Source organism: Nuphar pumila, unplaced genomic scaffold (genome assembly GCF_984573655.1).
Source record: "Nuphar pumila unplaced genomic scaffold, dmNupPumi1.hap1.1 HAP1_SCAFFOLD_2000, whole genome shotgun sequence".
In the NCBI taxonomy this organism is placed as follows: Eukaryota; Viridiplantae; Streptophyta; class Magnoliopsida; order Nymphaeales; family Nymphaeaceae; genus Nuphar; species Nuphar pumila.
In genome coordinates this window covers 9702-25119 of record NW_028323818.1, presented here as the reverse complement: position 1 = coordinate 25119, position 15418 = coordinate 9702, and the positions used below count along the sequence as shown (strand labels likewise).

At 51.8% G+C, this 15418-nt stretch overlaps 2 protein-coding genes and 1 pseudogene across 2 annotated transcripts; 1 reads left to right on the top strand and 2 right to left on the bottom strand.

The window, feature by feature from the left end:
- Positions 1–6103: 6103 nt before the first annotated feature.
- Positions 6104–8756, bottom strand: LOC149808908 (eukaryotic translation initiation factor 3 subunit E-like). The gene is made up of 5 exons (XM_089995101.1): positions 8646–8756; positions 8344–8529; positions 7250–7642; positions 6318–6548; positions 6104–6232 (listed from the first exon to the last, which is right to left on the bottom strand). Exons 1-5 carry the CDS (start codon positions 8754–8756, stop codon positions 6104–6106), a joined length of 1050 nt encoding a protein of 349 aa, XP_089851227.1.
- A 2-nt stretch (positions 8757–8758) lies between these two features.
- On the bottom strand, positions 8759–9163 carry LOC149808907 (eukaryotic translation initiation factor 3 subunit E pseudogene; annotated as a pseudogene).
- Positions 9164–9724: 561 nt separating this feature from the next.
- On the top strand, positions 9725–11393 carry LOC149808906 (ESCRT-related protein CHMP1B-like). Its single transcript, XM_089995099.1, has 4 exons — positions 9725–9939; positions 10317–10506; positions 10828–11017; positions 11203–11393. Exons 1-4 carry the CDS (start codon positions 9725–9727, stop codon positions 11391–11393), a joined length of 786 nt encoding a protein of 261 aa, XP_089851225.1.
- The last annotated feature ends 4025 nt before the right edge of the window (positions 11394–15418 follow it).

Here is a 15418-nt window from a genome sequence, read left to right as displayed (position 1 = left end):
AGGGGTCACGTTTGAGCCGCAAGAGCTGCAAGAACCACATGGGCAACACGGGCCACAAGAACCGCAAGAGCCCTAAGAGCAGCGGGCGCCACCAGAGCGCAGCAACTAGAGGGGGCGACAGCGGCAAGAAGAAGCAAGAGCAGTTCAAGCGAGCAAGGAGCATGTGCAAGGAGGGTACGTAGCTGGGCAAACCCCGTGGGCCCCAAGGTGAGCAGGGCGCTCAAGGTGCACGTGGAGGCGAATCCAAATCCATGTCCGACTCCGAAACGGACTCCGAGTCCGGCTCGATCCAGGGAGGCCCAGAACCCGGCGGGAGAGCAAGCGGGGCCGATTGGCAGCTGCGTGCAGGAAGCCGGGCAGCGGCCAGGGCGGCAGGCGAAGAGACGTAGGCGGAAACGGGAGTGGCGAGCGAGCCCATGCCAACGACGATGGCTGATGCACCATCTGCGGTGGCTGCCGTAGAAACGCACGACATCCGCCATCAGGAGGCCTAGCACATCAGCAAGGGCCTCATGGTCCGGGTCGTCATCAGGCGAGTAGTCTCCACAAGGCAGCCGGAAGTAAGCGGCGGAGCGGGCCACCCCTCCGGACAGGGTAGCCATGGCGTCAGCCTCGGGATCGATGCCATCGCCTGTCTCCGAGCAGTAGCCATCCGAGAGGTAGTCCACGTCAGTAGCATGGGGGTCTGCTGGCATCGACATCTGAGTCGCCGGTGCTGTCCGAAGCGGAGTCCGGCGCAGCCCAGCCCGGCTGCGCAGGGGCACGGCGGCGGCGACGAGTGCCAGATTGCGCGGTTGTGAGGAGTAGGATGCCAGCGGCTTGCACATCTGTGCGACGACCGTAGTAAATTAGACCGTTTGCCGTAATCATTTTAGCGTGACACCGTGAGATTCCTTTTTGGGCAAACTTTATTGCCCATCTTGACTTTAGACCTCTCGCTTAATGGCTACTTAAAGCTATTCTAACCCCACTTAACGCTTTTTAATTACCCTTAAATTTCATATTGGCTGTTGAGCAGGTTTGCTTATATGTTAAGCAGCCCCCACCGCGCACACGCTTAACTGTTAAGTTACGCTTACTTCTCGCCATGACTAGCTGCTAGTGTCTTCTGTCTGCTTGGATGGAGGGCACGGGATTGGAATCGGACGATACCGCCGAGGCAGCCAATGCTACGGTTGCTCAGGCAAGCGAGCGGGGTGCAAGCGGTAGTAGAGGTAGAGGTAGAAGTAATGTGAGTAGTGGCAGGGTAGGGGTCGAGCTGCTTCTGCTTCGAGAGCAGTGGGCTGGCCGCCTCAAGGCTGCCATGACAGACCATCACTACCTGTTGCGAAGCTCGTTTACATCAAGGTGAACATGCACTTGCTTGGCGACAAGCTTCAAATGGTGGCACTTGTGTGGAGAAACTCAGCGACCCTCAGCAGTTCTAAAGCATCCTGGAGGAGGCCCAGCAGCTGGATGACCAGGAGTTCGTGACCAGCATCAATGCTGCCGTTGCTTCCGCCTCAACTGTTGAGGTGGCACAAGTCATCGAGAAGAGCCGGTGCAAGAAGTGCACAACTGGTTCGCAGACTACGCTTAGTTCGCACAAGGAGTGTGAGTGGGGCATGGTGAATTATGATCACTAGCGTGTACTGCTATAATGATGCCGAGCGAAGATCAGGTTGTGTTGGCTGTATCATGCAACGTTGCCTTCAAAACGCAATATTGTTTTGCACAAGTACAGATTTGAAGCAAGAAGCAAGTATGTGTGTGGTTTCTGTGTGGTCATGTGTCTCGATGGATGTGTTGCCGGAATTCATTGCTTGAAGAGCATCCTTGGTTGGCGCTACAGTGCGGACTTCACTTTGCGTTGCAAGTGAAGTTCAAGAATACCTCATAGCCACTCAAAATGACACGAAACTTGCGTCACTGTCCGCTTAATTAAGCCTTAAAAAACCCTTAAATTTCACCCTGAAAAGGCTGCTTAACCGGTTAAGCAGACCTTCTATTTCACATGTTGCTTGATATTAAACACGGCATTTTTTGGTTCTAACTTAAACATGTTAATTAACCCTTAAAAATCACCAAAAACGCCTTAAGCGAGAGGTCTACTTGACTTGTGACAGCGTGACACATTCCTTATTTGGTCCAGCTTGTTTGCCGAGCGCCGCAGGCGATTTTTTTTTTTGGCAAATGCAGGTACATTGCGCGGCAATGGGCCCAACAACTTGTTCTGTTACCAGCAAGCATCCACACTTGCACCACAGTCTTGGTGACACAAGCAACAAGGAACCTGAAGGCTGCTCAGCTGCCAATTTGGCCTGGGAAGTATGAACAGCGGCCTTCAATTCACGCTCGGCCCTTTCATCGGCTGCCAGCTCGCTAATTTTCCTGAAAGAAAGGCTACCCTGCCTGAGGCCAACCCCAGACGAGTCGGGGGAACGCGAGATTTCACTATGTTGAAAGAAAACAAGGACTTGAACTTTGCGAGTGTCGTCTATACACCTGGAGGTCTACCTCACGCGGGGTACTCCAATTTGCAGGTTGTTATCTAGGATTACGTCAGGGTACAGTCTTTTGAGGATCAGGGTTCTGGCAGGTTACGGGCTGGCCGCAGGACCTTACCAAAATTTTCGAGCGTGACGCGTGACAGGGGCGCATTCCTTATTTGGTCAGCTTGTTTGCCGGCCAACTATATTCCGTGACGCGTGACAGCATTAACCCTATAGAAATATTGCCGCTTTGTCAGGCAGGGAGCGTGACCGTGACCGGCAAACCGTCTAATTTATTTCTCTGTGTAATCGAATTTACTTCGCCCTTTCGCAGGTCCCAACGCACTAAGCCTCCAACAAGACTGGCAAGCGCTGCACGCGGCCGGGCAGAGCACTCGCTGTGGCCTCCCGAGGCGCTCGCAGTCACCAAGGAGACCATCGACACCGTCCTATTCTGCTGCCCAAAGGACATTCGCCCGCTTCGTGGCAGAGCGGAGCACGCCCACCTCCTCGCGTCTTTCGACGTCGACACCGACGACGGCCTACGTAACCTCGCCCGCATGCACAGCTGCGCCTGCCGCCCAGCTTCCATTTGGCTGGAAACCCTGCCCACGTCAAGGGCGCTGCAGCTCACAATCCCCGACTTCATCAGCTCCATGCGCCACCGCCTTGGCTTGACGCAGCTGCCCACTCACACCCCAGGCTTACAGTGCCGCTGCGGGCGCTATATGCATGCAGGTGACACCGACCACGCCATGACTTGCCGCTCCCTCGCGGGGGCAGTGATGATGCGCCACAATATCCTCATTGGGACTTGGCGCCGCATTGCCCACCGCGCGGGAGTTGCCACGTCAGTGGAGCCGCTTCTTCGCTCGCTGCCTGGCTTTCAAGGTGCCGCCATTGCTGCTCAGAATCAGGCACGCGGAGACATACTGGCCGTGTTGGCGGATGGGCTCACCGTCCTCGACGTCTCAGTGGTGCATCCAACAGCAACGTCCCATCTACAGGCTGCTCGCACGGCGGTGCAGCGGCTGCGCGTGACCAACGGAAGTGCACGCGGTACCAGAACGCTGACCCCAACGGCTACACCTTCGCTCCATTGTCGCACGAGTCTTACGGCCGTTTGGGAAAGCCAGCAACACAGCTGCTCAACTCCCTGGACATCGCCGCGAGCGGTGCAGGCGTCGTGGACAAGGGTGACTTTGTTGAGAGTGCGCTGCGTGAGTTCAGTGTCTCTTTGTGCAGGGGGAACGGATTCATGTGCAGAAGCGGCCTTGGAGTCTTTGCGACCTTGGCTGGTGGAGCTCTCCAAGAGGGCATGCTAGTTTCAATTGCTGATGTCCCTTGAGGGGTCTTTGTACCTTTTCGAGTGTGTGTTGGTTTACTGGTACAGCTTGAGCTATGGTGATTCTGTTTCTCTGTGTATCGAATTTACAACGGAACACGAATCCTTCACGTCCCCTGAGGGGTCTTTGTACCTTTTCGAGTGTGTGTTGGTTTACTGGTACAGCTTGAGCTATGGTGATTCTATTTCTCTGTGTAATCGAATTTACTACGGTACACGAATCCTCCACGTCCACAGTTCCCAAGCTGGCACTTGTTGCTGTGAATCTTTCCTTTGAGTATTATGTTGAACAGCAGTATCTCAGCGATAAATAATTGTTCATCGGCTCGGCTTGGGGGTGCCGTCGCTGATTGACATCCCTCCGTGCACCTGCTCCGCTGGCGATTCGACAACGCCGGACCACGCTCTCTCGTGCAAACATAACGCTGGCAAGGCAATTGTGCGCCATGATTACTGGGCTTCTGCCTGGCGCCATGCCATCCGCCGCGCTGGTTGCGCGGAGCCGCTCTACAGCAGCCTTGCAGCCCCGGGGGCGCAAGGGGCTGCCAGTCAACGTCGGGGTGACATCCTCGTGGTTTGGCCTGACGGTGGCGTCCGCATCCTGGACTGCGTCGTCACGCACCCCGCGGCTGCGTCGTACATGCGAGACGCTGCGGAGGCTGGAGGGTATGCGGCTGCGAAGGCTGAGGCGCGGAAGCGGGCGGACTTCGAAGCGGTTGGCGAGGGCTCCGAGTTCGGCTTTGTGCCGCTTGCTGTGGAATCGTACGGCCGCATGGGTGTCGCGGCGTCGCGGTTCCTATCAGAGCTTGGCGATTTGGTAGCGGCCGCGGGACGGGTGTCTAAAGCCGCTTTTGTCCGGACCGTGCGTCGGGTGCTCAGCTGCGCCCTTTGCAAGGGCAATGCGCGCATGTACTACAACTCTCTCTCGCGCATTGCTGTGCGTGTTGGACACAACTTCCAGCCAGGATGTGATGAGCCGGCAGAGGGCGCGGTTGAGGTATGACTTGCTTCGTTGTTTGTTTGTGTCGCTGTGTGCTTTGTCTTCCTTTTTCTTTTCTTTTGTTCGTCTTTCGGTAGCCTTTCCTAGTGCCGGCCTTGTCGCTTGTAATACAATAATTGTTCATAATCAAGCGAAGTTTCATAAACTCTTGTCCAACAAGAATCATGGCCATTGTTTCTTCAAAACACAGGCTTCTCTTAATCTCCATCTGTGCGTGTGATGAACAGAATCAGAAGAGGTCAGGTCCGCTGCTGCGATAGATGGTGTTGTCCCTGCTCAACAACATTGGGACAATTACATATCATTTGGTATGGCAACTCTTAGCCTGCAAAAATGACGCGACGACTGTGGCCAACAAAGACAGAAACTTGCAGTCTGCAGATGGACGGAAGCCACTATGCTAGATCAAAGCAAAGGAGTGGGCATGTGGAGCTCGCAGTTCATCTCAGACTGTCCGTCGACATTGCTTCATGCCTGAGGAGCTACCTGTCTCTGCTCCCCTTCCATCCGCAAATTGATTGAGTTCGCAAGTTTGAAAGTGCGAACGGACAACTGATTGGTTCGGTCAACAATCGCGTCGAGCGGATCCATAAATTGGGTGCCCATCACCACGGTCCCGGCTGTGCTGTCAATCCTGCATTGCCAGATTATGTAAGCGTGGTACCAGAATCCTCTGGACACTGTCGAAAACTGCACCAACCATGTCAAAGGTGCTCAACCTGAAAGATTCATAAAGTATGACACGGCACTTGTGTGGAATATTGAGCATTGTGGTTACTTATGTGTCAGCTGAACACAGGCAGGAGGGGTGACGTTCGTAATCATATTCACTCTTGAGTGACAGAGTCTGTTAGCCGATTGGATTGCATCCCTATCCTGCTCGTAAGAGAGTTGAGCAGTGCTAGACGCAGGAGCTGCCACCGCGTTTCAACTGGCTTATCAGCAGTTGCCAGACCTCATGCATGCATCTTGTCCAATTGAAATGGGCAACAAACAAGTGCAAATGTGGGCATTCATTGGTCACTTGAAGCCCCTGGGCTCCCTGAAATGCCAGCCGGTACAAAATTCACCATGTCTTGGCTTCTGTGCATCCCTCATGTTCACTGACTGATCTGGATACTGCCAGCTCACGTGTACAGATGTTGTTGGCAACTACTGATGACACAGTCATTGCCAGGCACTTCCCCTATCAAGCAGATACAGCTGAGGAACACACAAGGTCGACACAAGGAACGCTTATGCTGGTGGCAGCTTGCTCCGTCACACTCTGCACTCCCGGTTTGACAATCATCTATTGCAAGCCAGAGTGCCATATGCAACATGCATCCATTTCTGTTGACTCATCCGCCATGAACCAGTAACATCAGTAACTCCACCAACAGGAGGATGAATCCGACACATGTTTTGCTCAGCATCCTGGTGCACCACTCAGCAGAGAGTAGGTGTGCACCCAGGATCGCCCCTGTAATGTAACCAAAAATGGCAGTGGTGATGAAAGTACAAAGCCATACCGTGCATTGAGGCGTGCATTTCGGATAAGTGTTGCGATCCACTTCTCAGCCTCAGTGCGGTCCATCCCCAGGCGCTCCGACAACATGCACAAGTCAATGCATTGATGAATTCGGCAGTAAACCTCAAAGATCGCCATGCGGGCCTGCTCCATGAAGACGGGCTTCACAGAGGCCAGGAAGTAGTCGTTGTCTATGAGGGACTCGCACTCCTTCAGTTTGTCCTGCACTCACTCTTGCTTTGTCAGCAATGTGTGCCCGCTCATGTAGACACCTGGCATTCTAAGGATGCCAACACATTGAAATCTACCATTTCTACCCATAAAGCTTTGGACGTATGATGTACCTTTTGCATGGCTGCACCTACATGGTAAGAGTGGACTCATGAAGTTAACTACAGGTTGTAGTTTAACAGCATCAATCCACTATTATGATGTAAATGCAGCCATGCAGCAATCCATGATGCAACCATGATGCTGGGAGGCCTTTAGCTTGAAGTGTGACTGCCTCGCTGTCGCCTCGAATAACGGATCCCTCGGCCATCCAGCTGATTTCTTTGCCCAGGCAAACAACTCGAAGGCGGGGTCAGTAACAGCACACTCCGCACAGCAACTTGCATACATTCTTGTGCATGATTATCTTTCTCACAGCGAAGGATCGCAGGCCAATGGCGATTGCGAGTTGGATGCTGGCGCAGATAAGCGCAGGTAGCACACCACTCACAACCAGTGAGTGATTGGCAGGGACGTTGAACAACCCAACGGGCAGCGACAGAGCTAGTCAGAAATGAATGATTCATGGTGCAAGTTTTGCAGGCCCCTATTCCAATGACGGTGTGCTATCCAAGCTGACGCGTCGGCCGTGTGATGGGCAAAGGCAAGACTCGTCCCTTACAACTCCCTCACACAACATGCCAAGGACGCACCTGTGCGAGGTCAAAGTTGTAATCCTTGTACACACACTTGAGGAAGTCGGACACGGGGTCACTGTACTGATAGCTCTCGTGCACGATGATGGTCACGAGGTTCTTGAGCTGGGCCTTCCACTTCTGGCTGCGGTCCTTGTCACCCTTGCTGACTAGGTAGGCAGCCGCGAGGTAGCGGAGCAGATGAGGTGCGTTGATTTGAAGTGCCGCCATGAATTTCTCTGTCATGAACATGTCGATGAGCTTGGAGCGGCCGTCCTCGATGTTCCAGAACACGAAGAGAGACCAGTGCAAGAGCCAGGTTCGCTGCTGCAACTGTTTAAGAGCATCGGAGAAGAGGTGTGTGTCGATCAGCTCCCGAAGGCGGTTGAGTGTCTCGAGTGCGCTGTCGTACTGCAATAGACAGCCACCGAAATGAGAGCCAGGCGGTCCGGATTTCCCTGGGAAGAGGGCAACTTGAGGGCGTTTCGATGATGGGAAAGACAATGCTTCCTCGTTCCTGGCAGCATGTTTAGTGGGACGGACTGTCGCAATTCAGGGGCTTGCTTGACAACAGAATCGTATCAATTCCGTTCCGCATGGCATGCGTTGATGTTCTGAATCTCTGTGCTGTATTGAGTCATTGATGTATCATCAATGACTCTTCAAGCATAGGTGATGATCAAACGATGAGGCTGCGCAGTGGCTACGAAAAACAATGCAAGGAATGTCACCAAACGTCCCAGCAGTGTGTCCAACTCCCAAATGCCTAGCATCACACAAGCTTTCAACCCCCGTTCCAGCACAGAGCGTTGCTCCAGCTGCTACGCTCATGTCAAGACATTGCCCTTATCCTCATCACTCATTTGCGGCGTCGGCGCAAATGCTCGATCGCCCCTGTTTAATGCATCGTGACGACAAACGTTATATAGCGTGACGCAGTAACAGAATCACGAGAACATTTGCGTTGCATGACTTGGCGGTAATCTGTCAAGACTTGGCATGCAGAATGCAAAGATTGACTCTGACGAGAAAAAAGCCAACCCCTCAGACAGGACACGACAAACGATGCATCTCCATTGCAATAATAGGCAAAGCAAACTGGAAGTACGCACTTGTGTCATGAGAATCTCTGATGCCAGTTTGCCCCACAATGCTGTCAGGTTCTTGTCAGCGTCCAGGCTATATGTGCGAAAGTGGTGGAGGAACTCTGACGACGCTTCATAGTTGCCACATTCAAACTGGAACTTTGCAAAGTGAAATAGTGCATCCACCTGCGCTGGACCGATGCCATACTCCTCCTGCAAAGCCATACACCTTGCCGTGAGAGGTATAGCAGGGCAAGAAGGTGCACGCGATAGGCCTACTCACATCCAGCATTGAGACTCCTTTATAATGATGGTGGACGTGAAGATACCCCTTTGAGCGGCATGATCTTGAAAGGTAGCGCCTTTGAATCAAAGAGGAAACAAATCGGGGATGCTATTTCCAGGACAAGGCCTGGCATCAAGGTAGCGACTCCAGCCATGCTCACAACGTTCCCACACCAATGAATTCAACCATGACAAGCGACGAGATAGTCACCTGCATGAAATTGCTGTTGTGTGTCTTCTCGCCTCGCAAGCTCTCAATCTTGGCAGGGTCGGAAAGGAAGTCGGTGATAGGCTGAGCATCATGTTGGAGCTCACGCATGCAAGCAACCACCTCTTTCCGCCTTTCAAGCAACTCGTCCGACGCTGTTGCTGTGTTGTTCACCATCTTGTAGATATCAATGGCGTAATCGACCATATTTGTTCTTGACAGGAGCTGGATCTTCGCTCGTAAAATGTCTTCGTCGTTGTACAGGTTCCTGCTCTGAGTGAATTCCAGCAATGGGAACACCAAATGGGTATCTAGGAACTTGGCCATGGTATGAAGAAGATCATATTTCGCCATCGTGACGGAGGAGCTTGAGACACGCGCTTCAACGTCGGACGATCTTGACACCACCCACTATGTCACAGGAGACCACGCAGACGTAAACGATGATATATCGTACAAGTAGATGGTGCTTGTCTAGCCTCTGCTTTGAGGACATGCCCACTGGGCCAAACTCTGGCGCACCCCAACGCCGTCAAACTATCTGCCAGATATCTAAGGATAGCAAGGCTGGTGAGTGGGTGTGGGGGTGTGGTTGTTGGCCTAGGCACTTGCTTGGAATCCAACAGCCAACACTGGCACTCGTGTCCATCTCAGGATTATGACATTCGAGGACTGCTCTTCACAACAAGAATTTAACGGCTCGCGTGTGATTGCCCGCGTTCGCTTGATTCACGTCTGGAGATTGCTTATTCGTACGTGCTTGAGAATTCTAACGACCAGGTTATTTATCCATGATTGGGAGACAAACTATTGTGCAATTTATTGCTCTGTGATACTCCCTTCCTAGTTTGCGGGCTCTGGAGGGCTTTGTACGTAAAGGTTGCCAACCCACCCCTGTGGGGCACGAGCGTCAAGATGTCGAACAAACTCTTCGACATGATATTTAATCTGAAGTTCACAGCGAAGCAGTTCAATAGGCAAGCATTGAAAGCGGAAAAAGATGAGAAGGCTGAGAAGCTGAAGGCCAAGAAAGCAATGGAGAAGAACAATCGCGAGGGCGCCCAGATTTATGCGCAGAATGCTATCCGTTTAAAGAACGACCAGTTGACATATCTTCGGTTAGCATCCAGGTAATTTCCAAAATTGCCATGCTTGCTGCGCGACTGAGGCTTTGTGTCAACCAGCTAACCGAACTGTCGCTCGGTTTGAGGATTGTTCGGTTGTGTCTGCATTGGTCACAATTTCATTGGTGACTTTGTAGCTGTACCCAATTATTGTGCCTTTGAGGCTTGTGGGGCCTGAGGGCAGTTGGTGTGAGGCCATGTGCGTGATGACTCGCAATGAAGCACTTGCTAGGAACATGCCCAGCCAAGAAATTGGGTTCCGGATGCTTTCTTGGCGTGCAGGGCGCCTGATCCTTTCTGTCTCAAAGGGGTCTGACCTTTCACCAACTTTCCTGACGCGAGCGATGTGTTCCCACCTCCGATGTTGCTGCTCATTGCTGCAGGCTGGATGGGGTGGTGAGCCGACTTGAGCAGCAATCCAAAATGGGGATGGTGACAAAAAATATCGCGGGTATTGTCAAAAACCTTGAGAAAACAGTCAGCTCTGCTCAGCTGGAGAAAGTCAGCCAGACAATGGATGAGTTTGAGAAGGTCTTTGACAACCTGGACATTCAGAGCAGCACACTGGAATCGGTACGCCATTATTTTCGGACCAACAGATGCACTTGCAATCGACGGTCATGCATTGCTAGCAGGGTCACATTGAGAGTGCAAGGTAAAGAAGGAAAGGATAGGGTGCTTTCCCTATCCTACATGGGTTGACTGTGTGTCCCACATCATGGACTCTTATCTTCTTTTGTGGTCTGCAAGGTTTGATTCACTTTATGGCTGGCTTTAGATGAGCAACAGCACTCGACCGTGGCAGATGTTCCTTACAGCTCTTTTGGTATGTAAGTTGGTCTGCAGGTTGATTTTTCAACGAACCTGATTGTGAGTTTGTGGGACGGTTTGCAGGCTATGGCAGGGCAAATGGCGATGAGCACACCCCAAGGGCAGGTCGATGATCTGCTGGCTCAGATCGCCGAGGAGCATGGGCTGGAGACCAACATGGCCCTTCCCAATGCAGGCGCCAAGAACGCAGCAACAGCAGCTGCAGAGCCGGCTGTGGAGGACGACCTCGCTGCACGCCTCGACGCATTGAAGGGTACTTAGCGCATAGCATGCTTCTCTTTGACATTCTGCACGGCATTTTCTTGAGTTGCATATATGTTCCCAACATATATGTTGGAACATACATGTTCCCCACGAGCTGTGTTCCCGAAGCCTGACAGTCCAGAGCTTGTGGGAGTGCTGCTGAAAAGAGCTGCACAATGAATGGGCACATCACAGAGAATGTGTTAGCAACAGGCGAGAGGATGGCATGCACGAAACATGCCATCACTGTACCTGTTGCTATAGTTCGTGTTTCGCATGAGCTCATCCAACATGCCTCATCGACTTTGGAGTTCTCGGTTGGGGGCACTTGGCAGCTTGGTACTCATGATTTAATTTTGGACATTATTGTGCAAGCATCACGTTGATGTTGTTCACAACAGAGTTGTGCGGGCCATCGTCCCTTCAGTTGATGGAACAGCCATTGTCCTGTTTTCTACTCGACCATCTTGGCCCTCATGGTTCGGTGTGCCTTGTTGTTCATTGTTGTTCATTGTAACAAAATGATTCGTCCAAATCATAATCCATACTCGTATCTGCCTTTGCAAGCGAAAAGTCAAAGTAGTAAAGGAAACGGACCCAACAAAGTATCGTTGCATGGACCTTGAGCACTTGAGTATCAGTTAGAGGTCACATCAGGTGAGTCAATGGGAACACAGAAACCAAGGCAGGCAGACCGGCAATATCAGGCTAGAGATGGAAAGATGGTTAGGTGTTATCTGTGATATAGGAGATTGCCATGTCCACTTTACAGCACAAATTGCAACAAGTCACTCTTCCCAGCAAGAGGAGCTGAGATCCAAGGGCACACAGACAACATGCAACTCCAAACTATGCTCGTTTCAGAGCATCGCCAGCCTAATCGAAGACATAAGCGTGGGCACCAAACTTGGGCGCAGGCGACACCCATTCCCGAGTCTTGTAAACACATTTCCCAACCTCCCATCCTGGGACATCACTCATGGTTTCTCGCTCAAACGCCTCCCACTCTGTTCGACGAATCTGGTAGCGAGCATCTTCCTCAGCTTGCAGGAAGGGAGTGATGGCTCGGCGACAAGAAAGCACTTCCACCCGTTCTTCCCTGCAGCCAAAACAACGGAAATGTAAGTGCTTGCAATGACATCCTCATTGAAAGTACGATGTGCAAAGGAGATAATTGAGGGCATTCTGTTGCCAGGCGGCAACCCTCGAGACATGCAAAAGGAAAGACGTGCAATACCATCGTAGAAAGCTAACATGGCTGAAACAAGACAAGCTGGGGAGAAATTCACGACGGCTGTGGATACTGGCGCGCGGGATAACCAGGGGACATGTAAATCAAATCATCTAAAGAACTTCAGACAAGACATAGGAACACAGGTGTGTAACGCCAAGTAGCGGTGAGGTAGTGTGCCGTTGGTTCCATCATGCAAACTAGTCTGTCTTCGGCAAAAAACACGCTGCTCATCTGTAGATGAGCGCTGCAAGTAAGCTGTGCCATGATCCACGATATTATGTCCTGTTACCTTGTCCTTTCTTCAGGTACAGGTGGCGCGGACTGAACAGCTACATACTGGACCACAGCTCGATCATTCCAATTTAAAGATATCAAACACTTTGTCTTGCTGGAGTGCTTATCGTACAGCAGCCGGGTTCAGTCGACGCCCAGCAAAGGCAAACACAATGCATGTCATGTCAGGCACATCGAGGGAGGGACTCGCCTGCGCCGGGAATTGGACAAGCCAACCTTGTAAAAGCCATAGGCTGAGATGGCAGCTCCAACAGCGAAGAGAGTTGCGCCCGTCGGCCCTGTGTTTGGCAATCGACGAGCGTATCGGATGGCAGGAAACCCTCCTGGCGGAGCCACCTCTTGCTTCATTATCAAGTCCTTCACGGACTGCAAGCTGGCAGTGCACAGTCACCATCCAAGAGTAACCAATTCATCACAGGACCACATTGCCACACACATAGCAACTTGCATGAAACAAGCAATAACCCTGCTCTGCTTCCACCTGATGGATCCCAAAGCTGGACCATTTGTGCATCAAGGGTACCTGTTCCTGCCCACTTCGTATGACTAGCATCTGGAACCGAGCATAGGACTCTTCATCCTTCAGCATACGAGTATCCATGTGCATTAAGTACGTCGGTGGGACGAGTTGGTTCGCCAAAGTGTTGGAGTCTGTGAGGTTGAGGTAGCGAGAAGGGTAGGGTGCTAACCTGGCAAATGACACATCGCCGTGTTGACATACAAATGACACAACTGTCGCAGAACACTAAGGATGTGGCAACGGTATTAATTACGGCTGACTCCACCTTAGGACTGTTGCATGTCCATGCCCAGGAGATTTGGTCCGCAATATTTGGTCCGCAATATGCGGGCCAGCCGCTCTGAACGATATTGACTAAGCTATAAACATCCATAACTTCACAATTATTCTACGTACACAAGCTTCACACGCGCCTGAGATTTGCGGACAGGACACGCTTATTTAGCCTGCTGGGGCCTTCCCAATCACCATGCGCACGATACCGCGAGCAGTATGCAGGATGGAGCGACTTTGCGATCATCTGTTGACGGATTCCCAACCAACATTGGCTGAGGGATATCTCGGCAGGAACCAGGTACGCAAACGGGTATCTCACCTTGATGCCTGGGAAACCCCTTCGCAAAGCTTCCGTCATCGCGAGACCGTGCAGAAATGTTTCAACCGGTGAACTAAAACGACTGACCGATGTGGCTGGGGCAAACTTCCGGCCCCAGTGGCCGGCTTGCCAAGGCAACCTCTGTATGAAAGAAAGTTAGGTGGTGATGCGGATGACGCAATCCACAGGCACATTTGCGTGAAGAGTGGTGTCTTGGCACATTTGGAGCAAGCTTGAAGTCCTCGAGTCTGCGATTGCTCTGTCTATTTCAGACTGCGTTTCATGCTTTTCGGTATAGTAGCTCTGGATAGCTGTCTGTCCATCACCCTATGTCATAGGCTATGATAAGGTGGGATAGGGCCTACATTCAAAATCACAATGACAGGCTTTGACAAATTCTCTTGCGCCGAGCTTGCACTGCTGCGGAAATTCTACAGTTCCTGTGCCTGGCACTCGGAAACTCCAGTCCAGATTGGTAACGTACATGCTTAGGCCGGGCCTCGCCTACATCGTTCGTTGTCTTTCAAATTCTCGCGTTTTAATTCGGTCTCTTCGGACTTGAACCGTTATTTTGCCTTAAACGAAATCTATTCATGTGATTATGGCTTCAGATCTGGACGAGTACGACGAAGAGGCTGGGCCATCCTTTGCTCAGAGGGCGGACGACATTTTTGGCAAAGGGTACGCTCAGCATATGACCAATCCCGCTGTCTCTTGTCCAGATGGACATGGTTGACACTGTGGTGGTGGGCGTGCTCAAAATCCGCAAACATCTTCGATGTTGCTGATGTTAGCGCTATTGCAGGGGTTCAAATGCTGCCAGCACCGCGAACCAAAACAAACAATGGAACAGCGTACCCAAGCAAGGAGCGGCAGGTGAGCCGTCTGAGATGCCTGAGAAGGACAGCAAACCTCGAGCTCCGCGACCAAAGCTGGATTTCCAGCGCTTGAAGGTGAGGCTTGAGCGCTACACACATTTCGAGACACCCTTGACATGGCCAGCTGGATTACAACATGAAGTCTGTCATCGTTAGCTGTGAATCGCAGGCTTTGTGATTTCCTGGGAGCTTCCTTTCGCTCACTTTATTAGAATTGGTTGGACCGGGATCGGTTTTTTGTATCCTGGTACTGACAGCTCGAAAGACCGCGACGCACTACAGAGCAGGGCGCACCATGCGTCGACGTCGTGGGTACTTGAAAGCTGTGGAACATGAAGGTACTAATATACCAGGTTGACGGATGCGACTTGGGCAATTGAAGTCCAAGTGGGGAAGCTGGATGCTGGATGCTCTTGTCTGATCCTCAAGTTCTCTATGAGATAGGCCTCCCAAGTACATGCTACACGTTGGGTATTCAGCTCTTGTAGAAAGAAACACTAGCAGTAACGATGCTTGAGCAGGTCCCTGCAGACAGAGTAAACCTACACCATGTTTGCAGAAGGAAAATGGGATTCCGGACATCTTCAAGACCTTCAGGCAGAGCTTCAAACGGCAGGCTAAAGGTAAAGGCCATGAAGTGGGCGACCTCGGGCGGCTACTTGCTATGTACGAGAGGTGGCACACCCGCGTGTTCCCGCATTGTGAGTTTGACCAGTTTGTGTCCAAGGTCGATAAGCTTTATGGAAAACCTGGAGGCAAGGGCGACAAGGGTGCCAACCTTAAGGTGTGCAACCATCTCTCCCATGAATTGTTATGTATGCATACTGTATGAAACAGAAAGTGTGCCAGAAAGTTTTATTGGTCTCGGAGTCTGCAATCGGATATCGAAC

Excerpts from the sequence above, each read along its gene's own strand:
- LOC149808906 (XM_089995099.1), top strand. The coding sequence starts at position 9,725 with ATGTCGAACAAACTCTTCGACATGATATTTAATCTGAAGTTCACAGCG. Across the intron at positions 9,940-10,316 it reads TATCTTCGGTTAGCATCCAG|GCTGGATGGGGTGGTGAGCC; the intron begins GTAATTTCCAAA and ends TCATTGCTGCAG. Across the intron at positions 11,018-11,202 it reads ACGCCTCGACGCATTGAAGG|AGAATGTGTTAGCAACAGGC; the intron begins GTACTTAGCGCA and ends GGCACATCACAG.
- LOC149808908 (XM_089995101.1), bottom strand. The coding sequence starts at position 8,756 with ATGGCTGGAGTCGCTACCTTGATGCCAGGCCTTGTCCTGGAAATAGCA. Across the intron at positions 7,643-8,343 it reads CAGAGATTCTCATGACACAA|TACGACAGCGCACTCGAGAC; the intron begins GTGCGTACTTCC and ends TGTCTATTGCAG. Across the intron at positions 6,549-7,249 it reads ACAACTTTGACCTCGCACAG|GACAAACTGAAGGAGTGCGA; the intron begins GTGCGTCCTTGG and ends GAGTGAGTGCAG.